A 23,694-nucleotide genomic window follows, 5' to 3' on the forward strand; every position below is an offset into this window, starting at 1 on the left:
TGCTTGAATGTAGGAACTTGGTTTGTACTCAAACTCATATGAGCCACATTTAAAAGTGTTGGTGGAATGATGATTTAGTTCCAGTATGGAGGACCTGCTCTCCCTGTCTGAAAAACATCACATCAACTTTTATGCGTTTTATTTTTCCATCATTTGTTTTATAGAGAAAGTGTAGTTTGAGTAGTTCACGTATTTCTTGATATGAAGCAGAACAACGTGTTGTTAGAACAGAGTTCTGTATCAGGAGGAAACTCAAACATGTTCTGTATCACGTGTCCGACAGCTATAGCAGCTCAAAAGCACCATCTAGTGGTAAAACGTGTGGAACACACTTTGAAAATGAACTCCGCCCTCTCCATATGGAGCTGGAACAGTGACCGTACGCTTTGGAATTGAAATATAAAATTGGGCATAAAAAGGGAAACATGGGTACTGACCAGAAACAGGCATTAAAGGTGATTGATATGCAGCTTCTCTTACCCTCCCCTCCATGCCAAAACACAAGGACAAGTGAAAGATAAAACGACTGTCCATGTTAAGAAAGAACAGACCCTGAAAAGAGTAACATGATGAAAGGCTATCATGTCATCTAAAGACCGTCATCTAAAGAAATGTCATTTTTAAAGCCGGTTTCATGTTTCTGTGGCACTTGTTTCACTGCTGTTTCCTTTTTCAATACCAACACTTAGTCCCTGGTCTCTCCATATCCAGCACTCGTGAAAATAAATAAATGAAATAATTAAAAAAAAAAAGTTAAAATACAATCAAAACATGAAAGCATCAGTTATCTTTGATCCATTTATTTACATTGTTTTTGTTCTCCACCTATAAAGAAGCACTGAAGTACAAACAACCACAGCGTTTAAATACCAACACTGTAAAAGACCACAAAATACATACTGTACAGTCACAAGAGTGACAGATAAAAAACCTCATTATGATCTCATCTCTTCACCATAATCACTAAGACATTGTTGGTCTTTTCCCTGGTGGCCATGCAGATAGATTTACCTGCTGAGTTCTCTTCGATCAGTCGTCATGGGAGCGATTGGGGATATACTGTACATTGTGTATGGTACGAGAACAGCCTGTTCTGTATGAGCAAACCAAGCACTGGCCCTTTATTTCAGTAGAGTGTGGTACCTGTTGGTCCTGAGCCTCTTGTGACCCATGTTTGATCATTTAAGTCGATCGAAGTAACAAAACACAGAGGAGCAGCTGAGTTACTGATGAAATGTCCTCTGAGCTCAGTGTTGACATTCTGGAACTCAGGTATGAACCGTTCAGGACATCAACACAGGGTGAAGTGGACCATTAAAGCTATGCATCATTCCAGACTGTTACAACTTGGATCTCATTTTGATACTTTTGTCCATTATGTCTACTAGTTCTGACATCGCACCCACCAAGTTAATAACGGAGATCTGTGAGCACAAAAAGAATCCCAGGAGGTGAAGACGAGCCGTCAGAAGGTCACACTGATCCGGATTAGTTAAAAGTCTTTCTCTAGAGGCTGGACTGGACTTGCTAGCACACTACAGTAAGGACAGTAGGTCAAAGCTGAAGCAGGAAGTGGGTGTCTGTAAACTGTGACGGATGTTTTCTCAGTTTTGTCTCAGACCTGCTGGTGGTGCTTTGATGATGTGGTTGTGTTCCCAGATCTCAGCGACTACACTGAGAGAGAATAACGTTTTCTCTGGTAGCATAAATCTGGAATAAACTGGAATGATCATTTAACGGTGATGAAAAGACTTCGGCAAATAGTCATGTTCTGGTAGAATACATTTCTCGAGCTAATATACACGCTCACTGGAAACAAGAGGCTCTCCATTCTGTCCAAGGATTGTGGTTTTCATCTAGGAAGGGTTCGTCATGTTCACATTTAAAAAGTTAATGGTGAATTTCAGCTTTCATAAACAAAAAGGAAATTACAAATTCATATACAAATCTGTACAATTGTGTCCATCTGCACGCAGAAGAGAGTGATGCGTTCCCAGCAGTCCTTTGTCAGAACAGGTATTTCCGACACGAGTCCGATCCACACCGACACTCCACTCGAGTCCTCTTCCTGGGGGAGCTGGGCAGCCCTGCTACACTGAAACTGGAGTCCATTTTAGTGCTTTCTGTGTCCACTGGATCAACTGGAAACAAACAGAAGGCTCAGTTGAAAAGCCAGCAACTTGACTTTGCTTGAACACGACCCCTTCACAAATGTATATAGACGACTAGCATGAGAAGACCAGCTGTGGGCCTGAAGAAGCCTCTATTTGTTATGGTGGAGTCAGCTGATATCCAGGCCAAGACTTCCTGTTACCTGCGCTGCTCATTGTTTACAGTCCCATTCATTTAGAGAAGAGAGACTGGAGTTGGAGTTAAGAGGTGACCGGAATGTTTCCAGTTTACAAGACAGACGATAGCCGGTGGCCTCTTCTTCTCTCCACACGGACTCTTTACCTGCATTCAACCAAAGACTGCTCCAGCGTGACTGCTCAGCCCACTCTGACTACAAACACAATCTGTGTAGAGATCAGACAGCTAAGAGTGTGATGGTGCCCTGTAATTCAGGAGTGTGGTGCACCATGTTTGTCTAGATGACGTACACATAACTTACCTAAACACTCAAAAAAGTACATTTAGTTGCTCTTTAAACTCCACTAAAAACAACAAAACCCTGCTAATCTTGTAACTTGTACCATTGTGTGGAATGAAAACAGTTGAAATACAGCATGTTGGCTGTAGGGAACTGCATGTTCTGACATGAATTTGTAATACCAGTGTCACTCCTTCCATTGTTGGAATTTAACTACAGGTACATTTACACACATTTTGTACTGAACTACAGATTTGAGTATTTCCATTTGAATCAGATTTCTACTGCATCTCAGAGGTGAATGTTGTACTTTTTACTCCACTACATTTTTGCAGTAAAGGATGGGAATACTTCTCCCAGCACAGTGTGTTTAGTGGAGGAAGGATCATATTCTGGTCAGCTTCAGTTGACCGGTCCAGATACTGGGCTCTAATCAGCTGCTTGTTAGATGACTCACATATATGTGAGTATGTGAGTGTCTGATTACAGGACAGGACTACATGATTACACAGGACTAGATTGTGACTAGAGATGAAGAGCAGCAGAGACACTGAAGCACATGAAACACTCGAACCGACGCTAAAGGGTGACTCGTGTCAAGACTCAGAGGTGTTTGAGCGCTGTTGTTGGCTGAGGGTTACACCCCCACTGTGCCCAAAGGTTCTGACCCCACAAACAGCTAAATAGAAGGACAGAAATATAGATACACACTTCTAGTGGGCCCTGAGGATTATTTTCTATACAATGCTGCAGATTGTACCTTTAATGCCAATGTTAAATCTGCTCAATCAATGACACCTACTTTGCATCTTGTAGTCAAAGGTGAGCTCCTCTCCTGCCCGAATAGCCCGTGTTGAAAATAAAGCAATTCTTGGGAGCCTCTCATCAATGTTGTCGATGAACACATTAAACACCTGCAGATTAGGGTTACACTGCAAAAACAACACGTGTCAGGAGCTTTCAAATGATGCTACGCTCATAAACATAAACAACTGCTTATTTATAAAGTGTGTGTGTGCTGAGGAAAGGAGGAGCTATGCACACACACTGAGAGTTACACGATCAACAAGGTTTAACCCTTTACTCTACAACGTGCTAGAGACTCATGACTCACATGTAAAATACTCTCCAATATGATTTATCGACATATAAATAATCACTTCTGGCATTGACTTGACTTCTATTATCTTAATTATTAAATATTGACTGTCTCATATTATGACAGGCCTCGTTTTAAAGCTTTGAGATGCACACAGTTACAGAGACCTGAACCTGAGTGTGGTCTGCCTGCAGTACAGCAGACAGTCTGAAGACACTCACGCTGTGGTTCACAAAGTGGGAGATGTTGCCTTGGTGAGCTGCGTCCACCGTGTACACGTCCTCCACATAGTCCAGGTCAAACAGGTATGTGGAGCCCTGTCGGTCATACACATGACCCCTCCTCTCTGCTTCATCGGTTGTGATGATCTGAAGCAAACGAAGCAGGACATGAAAAATATCAGTTAAAAAAAAAGAACAATGTTCTGAAACAATTCAGAACCATCCATCTAGAGAAGTATAGAACTAAAGTGGCCTCAGCACTAGGGTTGGGTACCGAAACCCGGTGCCAATATGGCACCGGTGTTACGTGCCTACTGGTTTTCAAACCTACTGGTTTCCCTTCCGTGCGTGTGTTGTGTTCGCTTAAAAGCAGCAGCTGTTTTCTGCCTCTGTCGCCTGATTCGTCACACATTCACAAACATATTGCTGGAGATCTATATACCACATCTTATATCAATTGCGGGGATTACGATTGTATAAGTGAGCACTACATCACAGCCACGTATTGTGACGATTATACAGTGACGATTTTATTGTGAAAATACTCATTAGCGAACACTAAGCCACAGGAGGAATGAAATATCAGTAATGTTCTATCCACAAAACAATGAAGAAATGGACGTAGTGATTGACAGGGTCATTCTACATATTGTATGTGTCTTGTAACGTTATAGTGAAATACAGTGGCTCCCATTCCGACGGGGTTTCATTGTTATAATATACTGTGGATACCGACATGTATCGCTTAACTAACCCCGTCGGAATGGGAGCCACTGTATTTCACTATAACGTCACTGTATAATCGTCACAAAAGTACATTTGTTTTTGTCAAAATGCGTGGGTGGTGTCTGGGCAAAGCCTCGCGAAAAAGCGTTGATAAAAAGATTTGGAAGTGTTCGAAGATACGCCCCCAGGTAACCAGTTGTTTCAGTTCACCTTAAACCAAAACGTTTCCTGGGTATTGACAAGGTGTGACTTAATGAATAAGTAAATGAATACCTTTGAAGTAAAAAAGTGGAGGTGGCGGAGTGCGTAGCGCGACCGCCATCGGGAGTTTTATTATTTTGCTGGACAGGTTTCGAAACCAGGTTGTTGCGATCTTTCCATAAATATATTTTCTTCAATGTATTTCTTCATACGTGGCTGTGATGTAGTGCTCACTTATACAATCGTAATCCCCGCAATTGATATAAGATGTGATATATAGATCTCCAGCAATATGTTTGTGAATGTGTGACGAATCAGGCGACAGAGGCAGAAAACAGCTGCTGCTTTTAAGCGAACACAACACACACACGGAAGGGAAACCAGTAGGTTCAAAAACCAGTAGGCACGTAACACCGGTACCTACCGGACCGAAAATCAACGCAGATTTCGGTGCTTCCTTTCGGTGCCTGAACCGATTGAAATACTTTTTTTACAATACTCTGATGACTTCGTCCTGGCAGCGGGTAACGATAGCTACCGTTTGTATAGCTACAGCAGCTAGCTAGCCATCAACCTTTTAACAGAGAAAATGCCGAAAGGTAAACGGTCAAAAGTGTGGCTGTTCTTATTTTGAAAGTCCGTTGCTCACTGGCAGCGGTGGAGGAATGGAGACTACTGGACATCGCTGTGGTAAAGTTAGCAGACACTCAGGTCTCCGTGGTCAACTCAGCAGACACTTACACGTTAGTGACCTATATGCTGAAATTCACGGTAAACGCATTCAAACGGCACAGATCGGGAGCGAGCGAAGGACTTTGAAAGTTAGCAGAAAGATTTAACGTGAGACAACATCCGTTTCTTCAGAGGAACATCCGGTTTTCAGAATAAGATGCCAACAAAGTATGAATTAAATTCACATTAAGTATAAAACATGCTACCTGCATCTCGTGAGTTAAAGGGAAAATACACCTACATTGTGCGTAAAATGTCTTTATTCTTTGATCGCTGGGTAACCATCATCACCTCTGAGTTACAGCATTATAGTGATGAACAGTAGAGCTGCATTCACATGCTCTGACTGAAGACAGAAGACACATTTAGATGAAACGTGCTGAAACATTGTATTCCTGTTGCACAGCAGTGGAACGTTTCACATGACGTCACACACTGAGCACAGATAGTGAAGAGATATAACTGCTACTGTGTAAAGGGAATACTGCTGTTAACAAGAACCTTATTTGTTTAAAGTGTTTGCAAACCAAATGTTATTGCACTTTTGTTCATGTAGCAGTACTTTTAAAATAAAAGTGCACAATACACTACCTTTGAATTAATTATTGAACTTTGCCATAACAATGCGATTAATCGCAAAAAATCCATGCGATTAATCTGTAAAACTAAAAGCTCTTTGATGACTCATCTTGACGTTGGCTAGCGGGTAGCTAGCAGTGCAATAGTAGCAGGTGTGTGTTTGGATGTGAAAACAAAGCATGTGATTGTTAATTCATCCTCCTGATCTAATAGCATGAGCGAGGGAGACTAGCCAGCAGCTCCTCAGCTCCATAGCGTTTGTTCTTTGCATACTGTTTGGATTTTCCAGCAGTGGGGTTTAACCATTTACTGTAACTCTGTTCGTTCATACTACTTTTTTCATTTTGTGTCCTACCTTCTCTTGTAACACCCCAAGCCATGATGTTTTATGTCGTCAAGTACATGGACAAGGTTGATGATGCTTTGACATACCAGAAGCAAACAAAAGAAGGGCTACAGTACAGTTATATACAGTTATTGCCAATAGCAATCCATCTATAAAAGAGGATTGGCTTTGGACATATAGTGGTCATACTACTACTACTTTAACATGACACTGTGTCAGCAGATGGCTGTTGTGGGGACATAAATGTCATTCTGTGGTCTTTAGATGAGTAAGCTGTGTTAAGTCAAACAGTGAAAGATGACAGAACAGAATGAAGGAAAACCTGTTTCTGATCAGGTCCTACCTCTCCCACGTACTCCATGATGAACGTGTTCTTCTTGATGTGCTGCAGCGTGCGGACGCCCCATCCCCGGCCGTTCTCCGTCTTAAAGATGCACAGGTCGAACTGGATGCCCTTCTGCACCACTCTGTTAGGACAGTCGGGTCTACAGCTGCATCGGGAGTTACACTCGTATATGGGCTGTCCCGGCCGGACCCGGACCTGCCCCCTGTCATTGTAGGCCATGCGGTGCAGGGAGGCCCCAGGGCAGCAGCCATTTATGGGCTCCGCCAAACAGTTCTTACACTCACAGCCCACAGCCATCTCATCCAATACAATGCCCTGGCCTACTTTGTAGTTGTTGATGTATGTGAAGTTTTTTGGGGGGCCCTCAAGGTCCACTTCGTTCATGACATAAATGCGACCTGGGTGGTTGCGTGTCTGGTTCAAATGGGCCTCCCAGTGCTGCAGATGCTTACGAACTTTGGCTTTTTGGACGAGGAATGAGGCAACTTCCTTATCCAGTTTTTTAGGGGTGCAGCGTCTCTTGTGGCGCCTCAGCTCCTGATCCAGGTCAAAGTGGAACTGCTTCATCAGTTTGGGGCATTTGAGGTTCCTCTTGGGTTCCCAGGTGTTCTCGGACTCTGGGAAGCCCTTCCACTTTACCAGGTAGAACTCCTCCTCCTGAAACACACCACTTCAATTAAGGGCAAATATTGTATTCATTCTCAATTCTATTGTATGCATCCTTCTTTATATCTGCACAGACAACAGTTGTTAGTGGTCTGACAACTCACAGCCCTAAACCAGCATGCCATGCTTAAGATATGACTACAATGATTCAAACTATTCCTATCAGACAAAATCTTTGGTATTCACTATCTAATGAATTCCATCCCAGGCCTCTCAAGTGCATTGTTAATTCAGTTCTGCCTGTCAGCCCTCTGTGAGGGTGAAGGCTTACCCATTTCAAACGTGTATATGGTGTGGCCTTAACCCTCAATGCACTTATCTCCTCCAGATAAAGCACTTTCTGATCTGCACTGTGTGACACGACACTGAAAAGTGTTCACATTTGAATGCCACTTTGTGATCTCCTTCTACAAAGCGTGATTGGTTCCAGTCAGATGTCTGTTTAAATGGTCTTTTATGCGTTTAGCTAGCTTTACTAATAGATGGCATGTTGTGTAATAGAATGGAGAACAAAACGTTGTACAATGGTTCAACTAGACCGACAATTTAAAAGGCAGAAAGAGACAAAGATCCTCTGAGCAACATTTGAATACAAAGAGAAGAAATCAGCAGTCTTTGGTGAAACAAACTGGAAGCAGACTGAAATAGGAACAGCTTCCTGTTTCAGTGCCAAGTGTTTCAAAATAATGCAGCTGGAACCAAAAAACTGCATAGTGATGCATGGGTCAGGGGATCTTATTACCCACAATCACCTGACCCGTTAAGAGAGCTAATCCACACTGCCCGACAAATATATGCGTTAATCAACCACCTGAAGTGTAGCACCAGTCAGGACTGAGGTCTGAGAGACAGAGACAAGCGGACTGGAGAGAGAGAGAGAGCAACTGAGAGAGGGGAAGAGAAGTTACTCAGAAAGACAATCTTTGCACATCAAAACTGTTGAAGTATAAGACTGTGAAAATACACAATTACAGAGACCACACCCAAAAAAGCTGCATACGTGACGTCTCTGGCTACTGTGCCTGTGTGTTTCATACCAGTATGTACACACAAACAACGAGTCTTGCTCGATCTTTTGCTTCCAGGGAGATAAAAAGAGTCGCTGGATAAAACACATTAGGTGAGGTCACGTTTCATTCGTGCATGGATATAGTTAAGTTAGCTAACTAGCTAGCAAGCCAAGGTAACGGCCATGTTGGTGACGTACATTGTGCGAGACCAGAGATGTCGTTCACTGATCGGCCTCATACAACACTAAACGATCCCACAACAAATCTATGATAATAATCACAAGTGTAATTCGCAAACAATACAATCAGAATCAAACAATATTTGTCTTTCGCCGATGATATGGTCCCATTGGGGACACCTGAAGGGGCGAGAAGGGTTTTGATTCCGGCTCCTCCAGTCTGCATACTGAAGTGTCCTTGGGCAAGACACTGAACCACAAATTGCTCCTGAAGACAGTGTCATCGCTGACTGAGTGTGTGAATGAGCATTTCCTTTAGATTCTGATGGGCAGGCTTTGCATGCATTGGTCATCAGTGTATGAATGTGTGTGTACAGCGCTTTGAATGGTGGGAAGAATAGAAAGGTAAAACACAAATGCAAGTTCATTTACCATAGGCTAATTTATATTGTCTCACACTATATTAACCCTATTATTATGAACAATTATTATGTCAGAAAAACACAATATTTAAAAGTACATATTCTGGGTTTGCAACAGGTTCAAAAATCTTGTTTGTTGTTAAAGAAAAATAATGATTGTGGGAAAGTATTACAATTGTGCTGTCATGGTGGACTTAGCTGACTATATTGTCTTGCGCTCCACGTTTCAATGCAGACCACTCAAACTGAGACTCCCTGGTTATATGTTTTATAATGCAATGGGTGATTAACAAGGCATCTTTTTATGTTCATTTTCATGAGGGGCGACTGTGGCTAAGTAGAGAGCCGGGCCGTCCTTCAATCAGAGGGTTGGCGGTTCGATCCCCGGCTCCGCTAGTCGCATGTCGATGTGTCCTTGTGCAAGACACTTAACTAGGGCTGCAACAACGAATCGATAAAAATCGATTATTAAAAGAGTTGGCAACGAATTTCATGTTGCGCGATTATTACGTGGAGATGTTTGAGTGTTCAAAGCAGGCCGCAGCTAGGAATAATGGAATAGGACTCCGGTTTTATTTTGTGGGTTTTTCTCTGAACTGGGGCCATGATTACGAGGGACGGCCGGGAGAAACCTCACCCGGCCCGGACATGGAAAGGATTGACAGATTGATGCTCTTTCTCCATTCTGTGGGTGGTGGTGCATGGCCGTTCTTAGTTGGTGGAGCGATTTGTCTGGTTCATTCCGATAACGAACGAGACTCCGGCATGCTAACTAGTTACGCGGCCCCGTCTCGTCGGCGTCCAACTTCTTAGAGCAGGGGTGCCCAATACGTCAATGGTAGTGCCGGTAGATCGCATGCCATTCAAAGTAAATGTGATGTCCTCATGGCATTTGCCACTTGATTGATGTACAGTGCAGCCAGTCTGAGATCACGTCTTTTCTAACACACAGGTCACCACGTATGCGCGGTCAACCGCGCGAGCTGCTGCAAAACTCTGCGAGCTAATTAGTTAGCCTTCCAATGTATTTCTACTAAATAAGCTAAAGCTGCAGCGCCATGATTTGGGGAACTTCCAAAACCTCGCGCCAGAGCTGGAGACGCAACGGAAGTCGTGTGCGCAACTTGAGAGTGCAACTACACAGAGCAGATTGACAAGTGTCTGTCAGAGTTTGACAAACGATGTTCGAGCAGCCTGTTTGTGCACTTTCTGAAGATTGTTCGCACTGTGAATTTGCACGGTCAGTTCTGTTTTTGAATAAAGGGTTGGAAATTAATGCTTTTTTGTTTTTTCTTTTTTTATCCGATTCATCGATTAATCGAAAAAATAATTGACAGATTAATCGATTATTAAAATAATCGTTAGTTGCAGCCCTATTTTACATAACTAACACTGTAGCCAGAGGTTACATAGAAAATAGGCAGCCTTCCATCAAGACACAGGTGTGTGCCTTTAGTTTTCCGCATTCACAATGGGAAGGTGGAGCCATAAATAGCCGTCTCAAATGAACCGCTTCACCTCACAACAGTCATATTCAGACGAGTCTTGGTGAGAGCATGCAGGGCCTCTGACTGGATCGCCACTGAAACTCACTGGACTAGGAGAACCCTGAGCACAGAGGTACATATGGCTTAGCGTCAGTCTTTGTTTCATTATTATATCATTTTTACTTTGTAAGCTACGCACTTCAAATGGCAGAAATTGCTTCTCCGGTTTAACAATGCTGGAAAGAACAAATACCATTGCTGCAGGATGTGGAAGTGACAACATATGAGAACCAAAGTGTGTCTCTCAACACTGCAATGATAACAAAATGAATTCTACTTTTACTTTGTGTTTCATAATTGCCAGTGTAACGTATAGACAGTGAGTGAAACTGGAGTCATCGATCCCAGCATGGTTACTGTTTATATGAATATGAAGGGACATTTCTGACAACTGCTCTACGTTGGCCACGCCTCATTCAACTACACAAAGTGTGACAATAAACATGACGAATAAGTCAGAATTACACCATATCTGGCAAAAAAAAAGTTATACTAGTGCACTGCACTCCACACTATTATAAAGGCTGTCATCTAAATTGATTATGAGATGTGTCAGGATCTGGGGGGGGGGGGCATCTCTCGCTATTTCATGTTGTGGACTGGACTCATGCAGCCACATGTTTCTCTAATCAGTAATCATTTGCACAGCCACAGTTCCTAACCAATATACTCTTGTCCTCCAGCCTTTCCTGGAGCCTCTCCGTACTGACCTGAGCACTGATTGCTCAAATGCTGCATGAATTGTTAACGCATCAGAAAACAAGCAATACTGTCAAAATGCTGGGCATCATAGCAAAAACGGATGTGTCTGGCCGTCATACAGACAACACTGACATGTATCTGGGAATTATGCTCATGAAGATGGTACTGGACCTAGTGGTCCTCTCCTTCAGCGGCCGGAAACTGTCCACCTCCTTTTTAGGCATGTGCAGTCTGTCCATCGTTGTGGCTGACTCTGTGATGGTGCTTCTTTTCTCAAGCGTGTTATTTCTTGGACCTGAAAGGTATCTCGTGTCCATCTGCCTCATCTTGGCCAATGCCTCTGCGACATATGAAACACTGCCGCTGCCCTTGATGTGCCTGGGTTTATTGGACTGCTGTTTAGAAGGTACCTACCTCGGCAAACAGAGCGCCTTCTCCAAATGCCTAAGGAACACCGCCTTGACATTGCTGGTGTGGATCCTAGCTATTATTTACTCCTTTGGTTCTGTCAAATCGGATTCGATGAAACTGGATTATCAGGAAGGGCTATCAGTTCTAGTGTGTGAAGTACGGGAGTCTACACTTATTAACTACTTCATTTTGGGGCTTTTCTCAGCGGTGGGTTGTACAATGCTGCCCTTTTGCTCAATGATTCCTAAGTGGGTGGGCGAGGCCAACAGGATATCTGAAGCGAGGGAAGAACGAGAGAACCAGAGCAGCGACTTGTTGTTCACCTCAACTAACTGCACGGAGACAAAAGGCATCGAGGAGAATCCACCGGAGGAGACCGTCTATCTGCGCCCGCCTCTGTGGTTCAGCCTAATACTGGGCTTTAGTCTAACTTGGATGCCTTATCTCGCGATGTCTGCGGTCTGCATATCGCTCAGCTTTAGAGTACCTGCCTACATCACTCTTAACCTTCTGTGGTTGGAGTGCACCAACAGTTTCCTGACGGGCGTGATGTTCTGGGCAAACGGCAACAAACAAGGACCGTACAGCCTCCCAGAAAACTTGTGCCCGTGGCCCAGTTACTGGCATTTGAGCAAAGGAACACAACAGCAGCCATTCCCTGCAGCTGTGTCAAACCCGTCCAAAGAGAAGACACACCCTCCTCTATGTGTCATAGAGAAAGAGGTCAACAATGAACCTGTTACACGGCAGACCTGACAGCCAATAGCAAGTGAGAACCATGATGATGATGATGATAATCAAACAGCAAAATGTTGCCGTTGACAAGAGTCTGTGACTGGACTTTAAAATATAATTATTTGAGTTGGGGGGGGTTCAGGTTTTGCTGAAAGCTCGGATCATTAAGCTAAACTTTTGTAAATATTTAAAAAAATCTCCATCATTTTTCTACATTCTTTTGTATGCGTTTGTCATGAAGGACTTTTTAAAGATACTTTTAGACTTGAGGGAAATGCTATGCTGAATTATATCTAATTTTCTCTTAAACAGGTATAAATGTTTCTGAATAAAATATCCAAAATCCCAGTTTTCATTTTATTTCACTGAACCATGTATTCTTTCTACTTTTTCTTTAAAAACATAAAATTACAAATGTCATGTTTATCAATCTATTTTAGGAGGTTCAACATTTCTTCTTGACTTTTATGATGATGTGTGATATAACGATCCAAATCTAGACGACCTTGTGATGAGATTTCCCACTTAGTCATAATTTAAAATACTGTATGGGTCTATTTCACTACTGTGTTTAGTCACTTGGATTTAAGGACTGTATTAAAAGGCCTTGAAGACTTATTTCCTCATTCAGCTCTTACTAATAGCAATGGGATCCTACATGAACACTTTCTGTCAGTTGCAACAGTTTTGGTTGTTCCACATGATCCCAAATCACTGCATAAGCAAACCTGTGCTATTCTCACAGGTTTTAAGCAAGTTGATCTGATGACAATTGTGGTGACATTTGCTTATGTTGATATTCCATCAGTGTCGTTTCTCTGTCGCAAAACGTTCCTACTGTCCGTCACATCACATCTAACTGGGACATACTGGATCGGAAAAGATACATTCACACTGATTTTACAAATGGAAAACTTTGCAAAACAAATCCAGATCTCTATCAGTTTTTAAATCATGACTTGTATTTTGCACTGTGCTCATTGTGTAATGTAATGCACCATCCACCATGTCAAATTCCTTGTATGTGCAACATACTTTGGCAAATAAACGGTTCTGATTCTGAATTGTACCAGTTAGCAGAATATCTTAGTCGAGTTTTTCTTCTTGCGTTGTTTAACAAAGTAAACTCTGTATAGCCCTGGTGATGTATCGTCAGGTCAGCTCCCATCTAACAGACCACAAGAAGAATTATCATTTCATGAATCATCATATCTCCAATAAACCGGTATCACTGAGCGACATCATTCACAGGATTCTCTTATTTTAGAAGTCTAAAATAGTACTTTATTACCAAGGTTGGAATTTAAATTTAAAAAAGGAATATAGGCTTCTAGTCACAAAGGTTTATATGATAAATGTTTAGTTAAATGTCAGAGTTATGGTGTATGTCATACTCCTTTTCAGACATATATTAGTTTATGTTTGTACTTTATGATATGATTTTTTAAATTAATTAAATTAATCGATTATTAAAATAATCGTTAGTTGCAGCCCTACACTTAACCCCAAAAATTGCTCCCGCTGCTGTGCCCGCTTAGGATAAAAGCGTCTGCTAAAATGACTGTAAGTAGTGTCGATAATATTTGTAGTATTTGTGAAAGCCACCAATTATTCCACAAGCACAGAGCAACAGGTGGTCTCTCCGTCAGCTGCTGTAACACTGTGACAATACGTCAGGTGTGTTCCTGATATTCAACACCTGATTCACATTTTTATCAACCACGTCAATTCACTGATAGAGATCTGACACTTTATCAAATAGAACAGAATCTGTTAATACTGTGCATATTTCACAGTGTGAGATTCTGATTTAGTTTTTGGAACAAAATTGCTCAGTGAACGCATGACTGTGCTGACACACACACACACACACACACACACACACACACACACACACACACACACACATCTTTACCTCCTGCACACATGCATCCACTGTGAAAATGAAGGAAACACTTTCAGTTTGAATTGGCCAATTACGGTTGATTGTGAGTGTGTAGGAACTTCTGAATTATACAGTGGTTACTGCTGTAACTAGGGCTGCAACTAACGATTATTTTAATAATCGATTAATCTGTCGATTATTTGTTCGATTAATCGATGAATCGGATTAAAAAAAAAAAGCATTAGTTTCTAACCCTTTTTTCAAAAACAGAACTGACAAAACAACAAATTCACAGTGTAAAAAATCTTCAGAAAGTGCACAAACAGGTTGCTCGAACATCCCTGAGCTGTTAAAGTAATAATTGAAAAAAATAAATGGACTAATATCAGGAGTGGGGTTCAGCGGGTTACCCACGCCTCTCGGCCAAGGGTAGACACACGCTGATCCACTCAGTGTGGCGCGCGTGCAGCCCCGGACATCTAAGGGCATCACAGACCTGTTATTGCTTAATCTCGTGCGCTGAACGCCACTCGTCCCTCTGAGAAGCTGGACGCCGACCGCACGGGGCCACGTAACTAGTTAGCATGCCGGAGTCTCGTTCGTTATCGGAATTAACCAGACAAATCGCTCCACCGACTAAGAACGGCCATGCACCACCACCCACAGCATGGAGAAAGAGCATCAATCTGTCAATCCTTTCCGTGTCCGGGCCGGGTGAGGTTCCCCCGGCCGTCCCTCTTAATCATTGACCCAGTTCAGAGAAAAACCCACAAAATAGAACCTGTAGCCACACTGGTCATAAAAGAGTCCACGCTTATTCCTGATGTTCACGTTTATTATTGTCCTCTCATGGAACACCGGGAAAACTAGAGACACAAAACAGCTTCATGTACAAACAACAAAGAAACAAATACTCTTGTCTCTCATCACCTACAAGTATAACAGCACTTTAATGAGTGAACTGAATACACGTCACCGTGTTCTGGTAGACCAGCAGTAGAATAACACGGGGAAGAAAAAGTTCGCTGTTTTCTCCCGCCATTTCTCATCTTTCTGAGCTCCGCTTAACTTCCGGTTTAATGGTCACGTTACAAAAACAAAAGCTCGTCTATCATAAGTAAAACAACGGCACGGTTACGAGTTAAACACAAGGTACCCAAAATGGCAGTAAATGTAATTATTATAATTGCAGAAATAAACTAAAAATAATACAAATCGCGTAAATCAACTTCCGGTGTTGTCACGGCAACGTTTATACGCCGGTCAGCGTCAGCTACAGAACCGGAGTCCTGTTCCGTTATTCCGAGCTGCTGTGAACACTCAAACATCTCCGCGACTTATTGAGTGGCGTAATAATCGCGCGACACAACGAATCGATAATGAAATTCGTTGCCAACTCTTTTGATAATCGATTTTTATCGATTTTATCGATTCGTTGTTGCAGCCCTAGCTGTAACAATAGTGTAATAACCGCTGGCTACATTTATGTTATTATCTTGAGCTGATTCAACTGTACAACAACTTTAAAGAAAGGAATACTTGTGGCCTGGAGACTTCAGACAGTGTCCAGAAGATAAGTCAATGTAACGTGTACGGGTTACGTAATGCATACTTCTTACCACAGGCCATGTACCATAGATGAGCTGCTGATGGGTAGTAAACAGTCACGTGTTATTACCTTCGTCCTCTTGTAGTCGCAGAGGAATTCCACATCAAACTCGTTGACGTTGGCTCTCTTCACTCCGAGCTGCTGACAGTGGAGCGTCTCTCTGCGACACAGCGCTTCCAGCTCATCCCAGGACATCTTCCACGGCACGCTGCAATCTGACACAGCAACTCCCTTTAACAGTACAGTGCACTGCGGCTACACCAAACTCCACTTACAAGTCAGTCGGTTTAAAATGTCACTGCTCATTGCTGGAGCTGCAAAGCAATCTCACATGGCTATTTACATTGTCTGGATGCATGGTTAATTCGGCCTACATATAACAACAATGAAGAGCGTCAATCAAATCTCATTTTCAATCTGATAACTCCGCGTTTTACCGCCAAACACGGCAGTAACGTTAGAGGATGATACCGAGAGTCGCAGCCGATGCCGATATTTGCCCATTACACATGAATACCATTCAAACATGTACATGTACGTGGCGCTGCATGGCGCGTGGAACTTAACAGTTTAGCCCGCAAACCAGCCAGCCTGTCCCTAAAATGTATGCGCCAAACTAACTAATTCCGTTATTAAGTAACGTTATTATTTCCACGCTTATTCAAAGTTGATCTGAATTCACAAGCGTAGAATGTCCCCACTAAAGAGGATGCGTTAAACAGCGTGTACTTCGGACAATAACTTGGCTTCTTGGAGTCACCTATTGTACAATTCCACCGCTCTCGTTCATGTTACGTGAAGTCCAAGGCAGAAGAGCGAGCATATTTGGGGTCTTTAAAAGGTTTACGCTCATACATTACCAAATAACAAAAGTAAACAAACGTATAATGGAATATAAAATCATATGTAGTCCTTATGAGTTACCTTTCAAATTTTCCGCCATGTTTTCCACACAGCCGCCAAAATAGGATAAACTACATTGGTGGGGAGGATCCTGCTACAGAGTAGCCTGTAGCGGCTGCTGATTGGAGGAACATCAAATATCAGCCCTCTCATTGGTTCAGATGTAGTCTGGTTCAGATGTGGTCGGCCGAAAGAGATTTCTTACGGAGCTAACGCTAGTTGAATTCACCAAGACATTACGAACCTCGGAAGTTACGACGTTCTGCCTGCAGTTGTTTGTTGATAAGCGGAAACATGGGGCGTTCTTGGGCGGGCTACATACACATTGTAGACGTAACTATACAGCATAGCACAGTTCTCCTTCCTCACAACAGAAGAAAAGTCAGAACTAGCAAATTGCCTAATGCGACGTTCAAATCCTCCATCCGGTTGAACAACAAGTCTCCCTTTATATGCCATAATACCTGTTCAGGTAAAACTTCGGTTTCAGACTACATCCACGTTAAGCCTGCTTCACCTGAAAACGCTGATTTATGTTGGAAAACAATGTGTTCACGCACTTTCAGGACATTTGAAAAGTTATCTTACCACAGTGAAACGCTAAAATAATACAAACATGGCAATGTCAGCTGGGATCAACTGCAGTCCCTGTACAGGATAAGCGGAAAGATGGATGATTTGATTGGCTGGATTCAATATTCATAGACAGAGCTGATGAGTGCACTGCCATGGGGTGTCATTTAACTGGAAAATATTGTCATGGTTTTATGTGATTTACACATCAGACATGTATGCTGTAGTTACTAGTACATCAAACAAAGATGTCATTTCATTTCAGTTGGACTTTAAATGTAGAACCAGTGTACAAACAGTCATTGCCTGTGGGAAAAAAGCTATCATTCATTTGGCAGACATTTCACCAAAAGCCACATTTAAATGATATCCAAGCCACAGTAGATTGAGGAGAAGCAACGCTGCAGGTACATGCAGCAAGGCAATCTGTATATTGTGGCACAGGACTTTAAAGGGCCACCATTTCTTCACATGTATTCATCATGCCTTTTATTTTCCACAAATGATGACAATTAGTGTGTCAGGTATACACAACTGCAAAGCAAAACATAATAAAAATACATAACAAAACACACATCCAGGGATTACAAAGAACAACATTTCCTAAGACTTCTACATTGATCCTCATTCTGCTACAGCTTGTGCCAGCAGTTTACAGTTGGTACAGTTTCCTATATGCTGGGTAGATGTGTCACTTTTTGCCCTATTTATCATAGTCCAGGTCCTTGGGGCCCCACACAGACCCTCGTCAGTACCAGCATCTTCAGTGGTTGAACATAAACTTATTCAGCCTTTTATTAAAGGTCCTCCATAGTTGGTCAAACCACAGTGACATCCTTAGAGTCCTGATAGTTAATATCAGCCCTGACAGTAATGTGGGTCAGATCTACACCTGGTTCCTCTGCAAACCTGGGTTCCACTGGTTCTGGCCTGCCTGGCTGTTGACCTCTGGCCTGAGGGAAGGGGAAACCATCCAGAGGTGCATGCTCTATCCTGCACAGGCTGTCCTCGCTGTCACTGCTGTAACTGGGATTGGAGGCACTGACGAGGCGGCAGGCGGGCCTATGATGTGTCATCTGGTCTTCGTCTGTTTGAACAGCCTTTTCCTCCTGCCAGACTCTGACGGGCCCCTCCATATCCTCCACCACGCTCGGCTCCACCTTACGGAAAGTGTGGCGGGCATACAGGCCGATGCAGAACATCTCCACAATCACACAGTAGTGGTAGATCACTGTGGTTGGACAGAGAACACAACAGCCAATGTCTTCAATGATGACATACAGTTATCACAGGAAACAGCCGCATCATTGCCTTCTTTTCAACTTGTCTGTCAAAAGACCCATTTTAGTTTTTCTTAAAAGGTTTTGTATTTGTAATTAAATGATGCCATGCAACAGAATTGGTATACAAGTATGTATTTTTTAGAGGTGAGTAAAATCATCTTTTAGAAAATGTGGTCATTTCCCTTGTTGCACCCCTCTGCAAAGCTGCAGCTCCTACTTCAGTCAGTGATTTAGCTTTCACAGAGTAAAGGAAAGATCTAAAAAGAAATAAACTCAAATTACATGTTGATTGTCTGCGTCGTCATGAAGGTACGCATAACGTACATTTTGGCATCTGTCCGTTTCTGTGGAGGTTCGCGTGGACACGTGTTGGTGTGCAGTCCCAAATGTACGAATGCAGCAACTGTATCTGTTGATTAACGTGTAAACACGCCAATGCATGCGTGCATCTAAATGAATATGTATTTGTGTATGATTTGTTATATATAGTTTTGTTATATATAGTTATATATTTTTGAATTGATATGGCAAAAGGCTGATGGACCTTTATAGGGCCTTTCTGGTCTTTCGATTACTCAAAGCGCTTTACACTACATGTCATTACTAACACACATTCACACACTGCTCGGTGCCACCTCATCAGGACTAAACTATTTCCTGTGTTGCCAAGGACACATCGACACAGACAAGGTTCAAACCACCAATCATCAGGAGAACACCTGTCTCCTGGGTGATAGTCCTGTGTTTGTTTGGTCCATCCATCATAAGTCGTCTTTCTCACATTTTACACTCCCTCAATTGCTCTGAGCATATCATATTCATGTGTATGCGTTTGAATTGCAGTCAGTACAGATTACAAGTCGTAAAAGGATGCAATGCTGTTGCACGCCAAATGAGCGGGCTGAGTGAACATGATTCCAAACAGATGTGATGTGACTTACACTGGGACCTGGTCAGGACAGAGAAGGGTGGTGTGCAGGGGATAACCTCCAGAGCACCCATGGTCTCTAAGATGCCACTCTGCAGGCCACACAGCACCAACACCACAATGACGCAGATGAACTTGGCTCTCAGCCCATAGCCAGGTAAAGCACTCTTAGTGGCTTTGTAAAAGAGAAGGTGGCCGTAGAAGGACACGAAGGTCGACACGCCTATGATAGCGTTCACATACAGGTTGGGGTTGAATGAATCCACCTAGGGAACAAGAAGTTGTCATCGATTTTATGCTTTGACTTAGCACTGAAAAAACATCTAGACTAGAAACCTACTGTCATAAAAGAAATGTATATGATGATACATGAACTGTGTTTAAGCAGAGCATAGAAGAAAAATACAATAAAATATAGTTACATTACACCACCACAGACTACAGCTTGACTACCTCATGCTGGCTGGGAGAATGAGTACAGATCGAGGTCTAAATAAATAACTCACATCACCATAGTCATACTGTTCATCTGTCCACAGGACCAGAGTGACAAAGAACAAGATGCTGCGGACAACAGAGAGCTGCAGCACAGCAGCCATCATCCAGCCACGGCTGCTGCTACACACAAGAGAAGGGACGGAGCTGTATGTCAAGTCACGTTGTCTACAGACAACATTTCATACAATCACATGAAACTGTTGAAAATACATGTATGCATGTGTATGCACTTCATTGTGGTACTGTCAATATTTATAGACACAAACACAGAGCTGCCACCATCTAAAATCTCTCTTAAGATGCTGTACCTGTGATAGCCGCTACATGTTGGCTCCAAATAAAACATCTTTGACTCAAATTAAATAAAATTGAATGCAGGTGTTTGTCTGGTGTACCTGCTGATGGCCACCATTGGGAGACAGCAGCAGCAGCAACAGGGGAAAGGATCTGGAGATACCTGCTGTCCAGACAAAGCAGCCAGCATACAAGCTTTCCCTCCAAAGAAGTCTGTGATCAGTCCCATGAACTTCAGCAAGGTGATGGAGTGATACCTGCACAGACACACGCATTTAGACAGGAGCATCCTCGTACTTGTTTAAATTAGGATTCATTACTTGAATTACTTCACTGTATGTGTGTGTGTGGGGGGGTTCTTGTTGTTTTTGTTTTGTGTGAGCTCTCCAAAACAAATCCCCATCAACCATGTTAAAATGGCAAAAAAAATCTTGCAATGAAATCTTTGAAGACTTGCAAACTCACAGTGAGGCAATGAAATTACACAGCGAAGAAGAGCGCGGCACATACAGCGCTATGAGGGAGGTCAAGGCAAAAACCTAAGATATAAAGAACATTCAAGGGTTGAGATGCAATGCAGGTGCACCTTGGACCAAAACAAATCAAGATTTATTTTTGCACTGAGAGAAGTCCAGCTGATTATTGTGGCGTAAGGATTCAAATGTAGCAGATTTGTCAGCTAAGGAATCATTCTGAGCTCTGCTCTAGGCTGCCATTAACAAATTCCAACCCTTTATGCTTTGTAACTTCAAATAGTAACAGCATCAGACAAGCTTTGCCTCTTTTGAGGAGGCAGGAGTGAAAACTATTCATCCACAACATTTGTTGTGTTATGGTTTCAGAAAGATGAAGACAGTCAGAGAATAACTACATACAAAATAGGACGTAAGCTCTACAGTTTGAGTTTTTCCCAAATAATGTACAGATTCTAAGGCTTATATTATGAAATGGCTTGAAAAAATAGTGCATATATCTAATTTGGTAAATAATCTCTCCAGGGGAGGATGCTAGTTGTTTACGTAGTCTGGCTCCGCCCCTGTCAGAGGAGGAGCTATGTGAGGTAATGAGGAGGGTAATGTTACCGGGTACATTCCTAATATCCACAGGTAGAGCTGTTTTCGTCTGGACGCGGCAATGTGGCGCAGGAAGAAGCCCACCTCCTCCAGAAACACCCCCAGTGAAATGACAGCCAGGCCAGCTGGGATGAGGAAGAGCCACAGCTCATCTTTAATGGCTGAGAAAAGACAGACTAAACTCTTACCACAGCAACACACCTACATCACAGAGAATCAGATTACATCTATTGCCTCCACACGGTTCTCAACATGACAACAGCTAAGACGGTGGCTTGCAGCTAACAGTGCCAACAGCGTTAACAGTGCAGACAACATCAGGGGGCATGGCGTGAGGGGGGCGGGACGTGTCCAGTGGAACATCTAACCCACAAAAAGACTAATGGGGGACTGTGACGTAGCTATTGGATCGAGGTCAAAGTCCACCACAAGGGATATGGCACTTGATGGTGTAGCAGAAGCAGCAGGTATGTAATCAGTGCAGATTAAGTTCAACATAATGACGTTAATGCACAAATAAGTCAAATCAAAAAACATAAAGTAATTTATTGCAGCTGACTCAATGTCAAATAATTCTTTCAAACACGAGCACGTTTTCTGTCCAAGATGAACATATTCAATTATAGCACGACAGCTTTTAAAATACTAACAGTTAATGGACTCATAAGAACTGCTTTACTCTTCATGTTTTAGTTTTACCTGTCTACAACAGACAATATCAAATCCATTGTTCTTCATAACTCAGTTTACTCTTACTGTAAACCACTCAAGATGTTTTAGTTGAGTAGTAGATGTGTTTATTTCTAAAAGTGAAAGTTATTTTAGATCTGTGTTCATTGTCTGCACAACATATTGTGTTAATGGTATGATCCACAACAGATGGGTGTGGTGCTAATTGTGTTTAGTGTTGAAAATGTATCTACATCTCAGACAGACGGATGTTAGCGACTGTAAGAGTGTACTGACATTACAAGCAGAGACCTTTACTTACCACTGAAGATCTGTGATGACAGAGGGATCTCAGGCCCAATCCAGCTGCAGTTGGCCCTTCTTCCCATTCTCTATATAATGCTCCTCTACACTCTGTCCACCTGTCACACCACACACACACACATAGACAGATCAGCTACTAAAGCCTGCTTTTGATAAATGGCCTACTGAATGACACAGCACCAAGCTAACCTTGTTAGTTCCCCGGGTCAGGGAGGAGAGGCCGTTCTGTCCTATTGTTTCCGTGTTGACCTGAGTGATTCCTGTCTGACTGGAGACATTAATGATTGACTAGATACAGGTAAGTGGACAGGTGGGGATCGAAGTCCAATATTGTAACAGGCTAGATTTTCATCTAAGAAGACATTAAAGACCTGTATCGGTTAGTTAAAGCTTCACTCATCAATATATAGATATATAGTGGATTGAATGGTATTTTAGTCTGATTTAGCATTTTGCTAACTGTTTTGGATTTACAGCACATTGACTGCAGCTGTACACAACCTGCTCAGCAGACAGACACAGTGAGAGTAGCTGGTCAACCCGGGAGCATTTAGCAGCTAAAGAGACCAATATTTACCTGAGGAGCTGGTGGAGACCAAAGACAGTGCTTAAAAACAGAGCTTCTTTCATCAGGCGGTCACTCAAATGAATGATAATGTTGCTCTGTAACTGCTGGATGTGTAAACGGATCTTTTTCTTGCGTTTGCTCTATTAGATCCTTCCACATGACGCAATGCATCGATTGCAATATGCTTGGCTGATTCAAGTCTGAACGGCCAATTCAGATGTTCTTTCTAAGAACTATGATTGACAGCAAGGCTCCATACTAACTTTTAATTTCACTGTCCTGAAGTGTAAAACACACAATTCAAACGATCACTAAATATATTGTATTTGTATTTAAAAATGTTGATTAAAGAAAGAAAATCTTGTCATTAGTAGTATTAATGATGTATTATAAGCTGCTCGCTAGTGTTAGGACATTAAACAGCTCAGAATTCCCCCTTTAATATCTAGTGTATATTGCTGTGAAAACATCTTTAAACAACTGCATTTATTAGTTTTTTGCCAAAAGCTATATTACAAGATTACATTTGAACATATTGTGTTACCGTTCAAATTCAATACGGTCCAGCTAGCACC

At 42.4% G+C, this 23,694-nt stretch overlaps 3 protein-coding genes across 6 annotated transcripts; 1 reads left to right on the forward strand and 2 right to left on the reverse strand.

The window, feature by feature from the left end:
- Window positions 1-828: 828 nt before the first annotated feature.
- LOC306702157 (histone-lysine N-methyltransferase SUV39H1-like) lies at window positions 829-16,359 on the reverse strand. Its single transcript, XM_079167701.1, has 5 exons — window positions 16,076-16,359; window positions 6,838-7,497; window positions 3,911-4,057; window positions 3,393-3,522; window positions 829-2,141 (listed from the first exon to the last, which is right to left on the reverse strand). The coding sequence occupies exons 1-5, from the start codon at window positions 16,199-16,201 to the stop codon at window positions 2,008-2,010; spliced, it is 1,197 nt and encodes a 398-aa protein (XP_079023827.1). The 5' UTR covers window positions 16,202-16,359; the 3' UTR covers window positions 829-2,007.
- On the forward strand, window positions 11,442-12,533 carry LOC306707380 (putative G-protein coupled receptor 160; the record flags this gene model as incomplete). Its single annotated transcript, XM_079174813.1, has 1 exon — window positions 11,442-12,533. The coding sequence occupies one exon, from the start codon at window positions 11,442-11,444 to the stop codon at window positions 12,531-12,533; it is 1,092 nt and encodes a 363-aa protein (XP_079030939.1).
- Window positions 16,360-17,742: 1,383 nt separating the features above from the next.
- Window positions 17,743-22,792, reverse strand: LOC306702771 (organic solute transporter subunit alpha). 4 transcript variants are annotated; one of them, XM_079168450.1, is made up of 8 exons: window positions 22,741-22,792; window positions 22,550-22,649; window positions 21,568-21,683; window positions 20,951-21,024; window positions 20,587-20,742; window positions 20,200-20,311; window positions 19,707-19,959; window positions 17,743-18,713 (listed from the first exon to the last, which is right to left on the reverse strand). In XM_079168450.1, exons 2-8 carry the CDS (start codon window positions 22,614-22,616, stop codon window positions 18,301-18,303), a joined length of 1,191 nt encoding a protein of 396 aa, XP_079024576.1. In that variant the 5' UTR covers window positions 22,617-22,649; window positions 22,741-22,792; the 3' UTR covers window positions 17,743-18,300. The 4 variants fall into 4 exon arrangements, with proteins under 4 accessions (XP_079024576.1, XP_079024574.1, XP_079024575.1 ...); XM_079168448.1 differs by having other exon boundaries at window positions 21,568-21,719; XM_079168449.1 differs by having other exon boundaries at window positions 22,550-22,776.
- Window positions 22,793-23,694: the final 902 nt, after the last annotated feature.

The sequence above is a fragment of the Pholis gunnellus genome, assembly GCF_910591455.1.
Source record: "Pholis gunnellus genome assembly, chromosome: 2".
NCBI classification, from domain to species: Eukaryota; Metazoa; Chordata; class Actinopteri; order Perciformes; family Pholidae; genus Pholis; species Pholis gunnellus.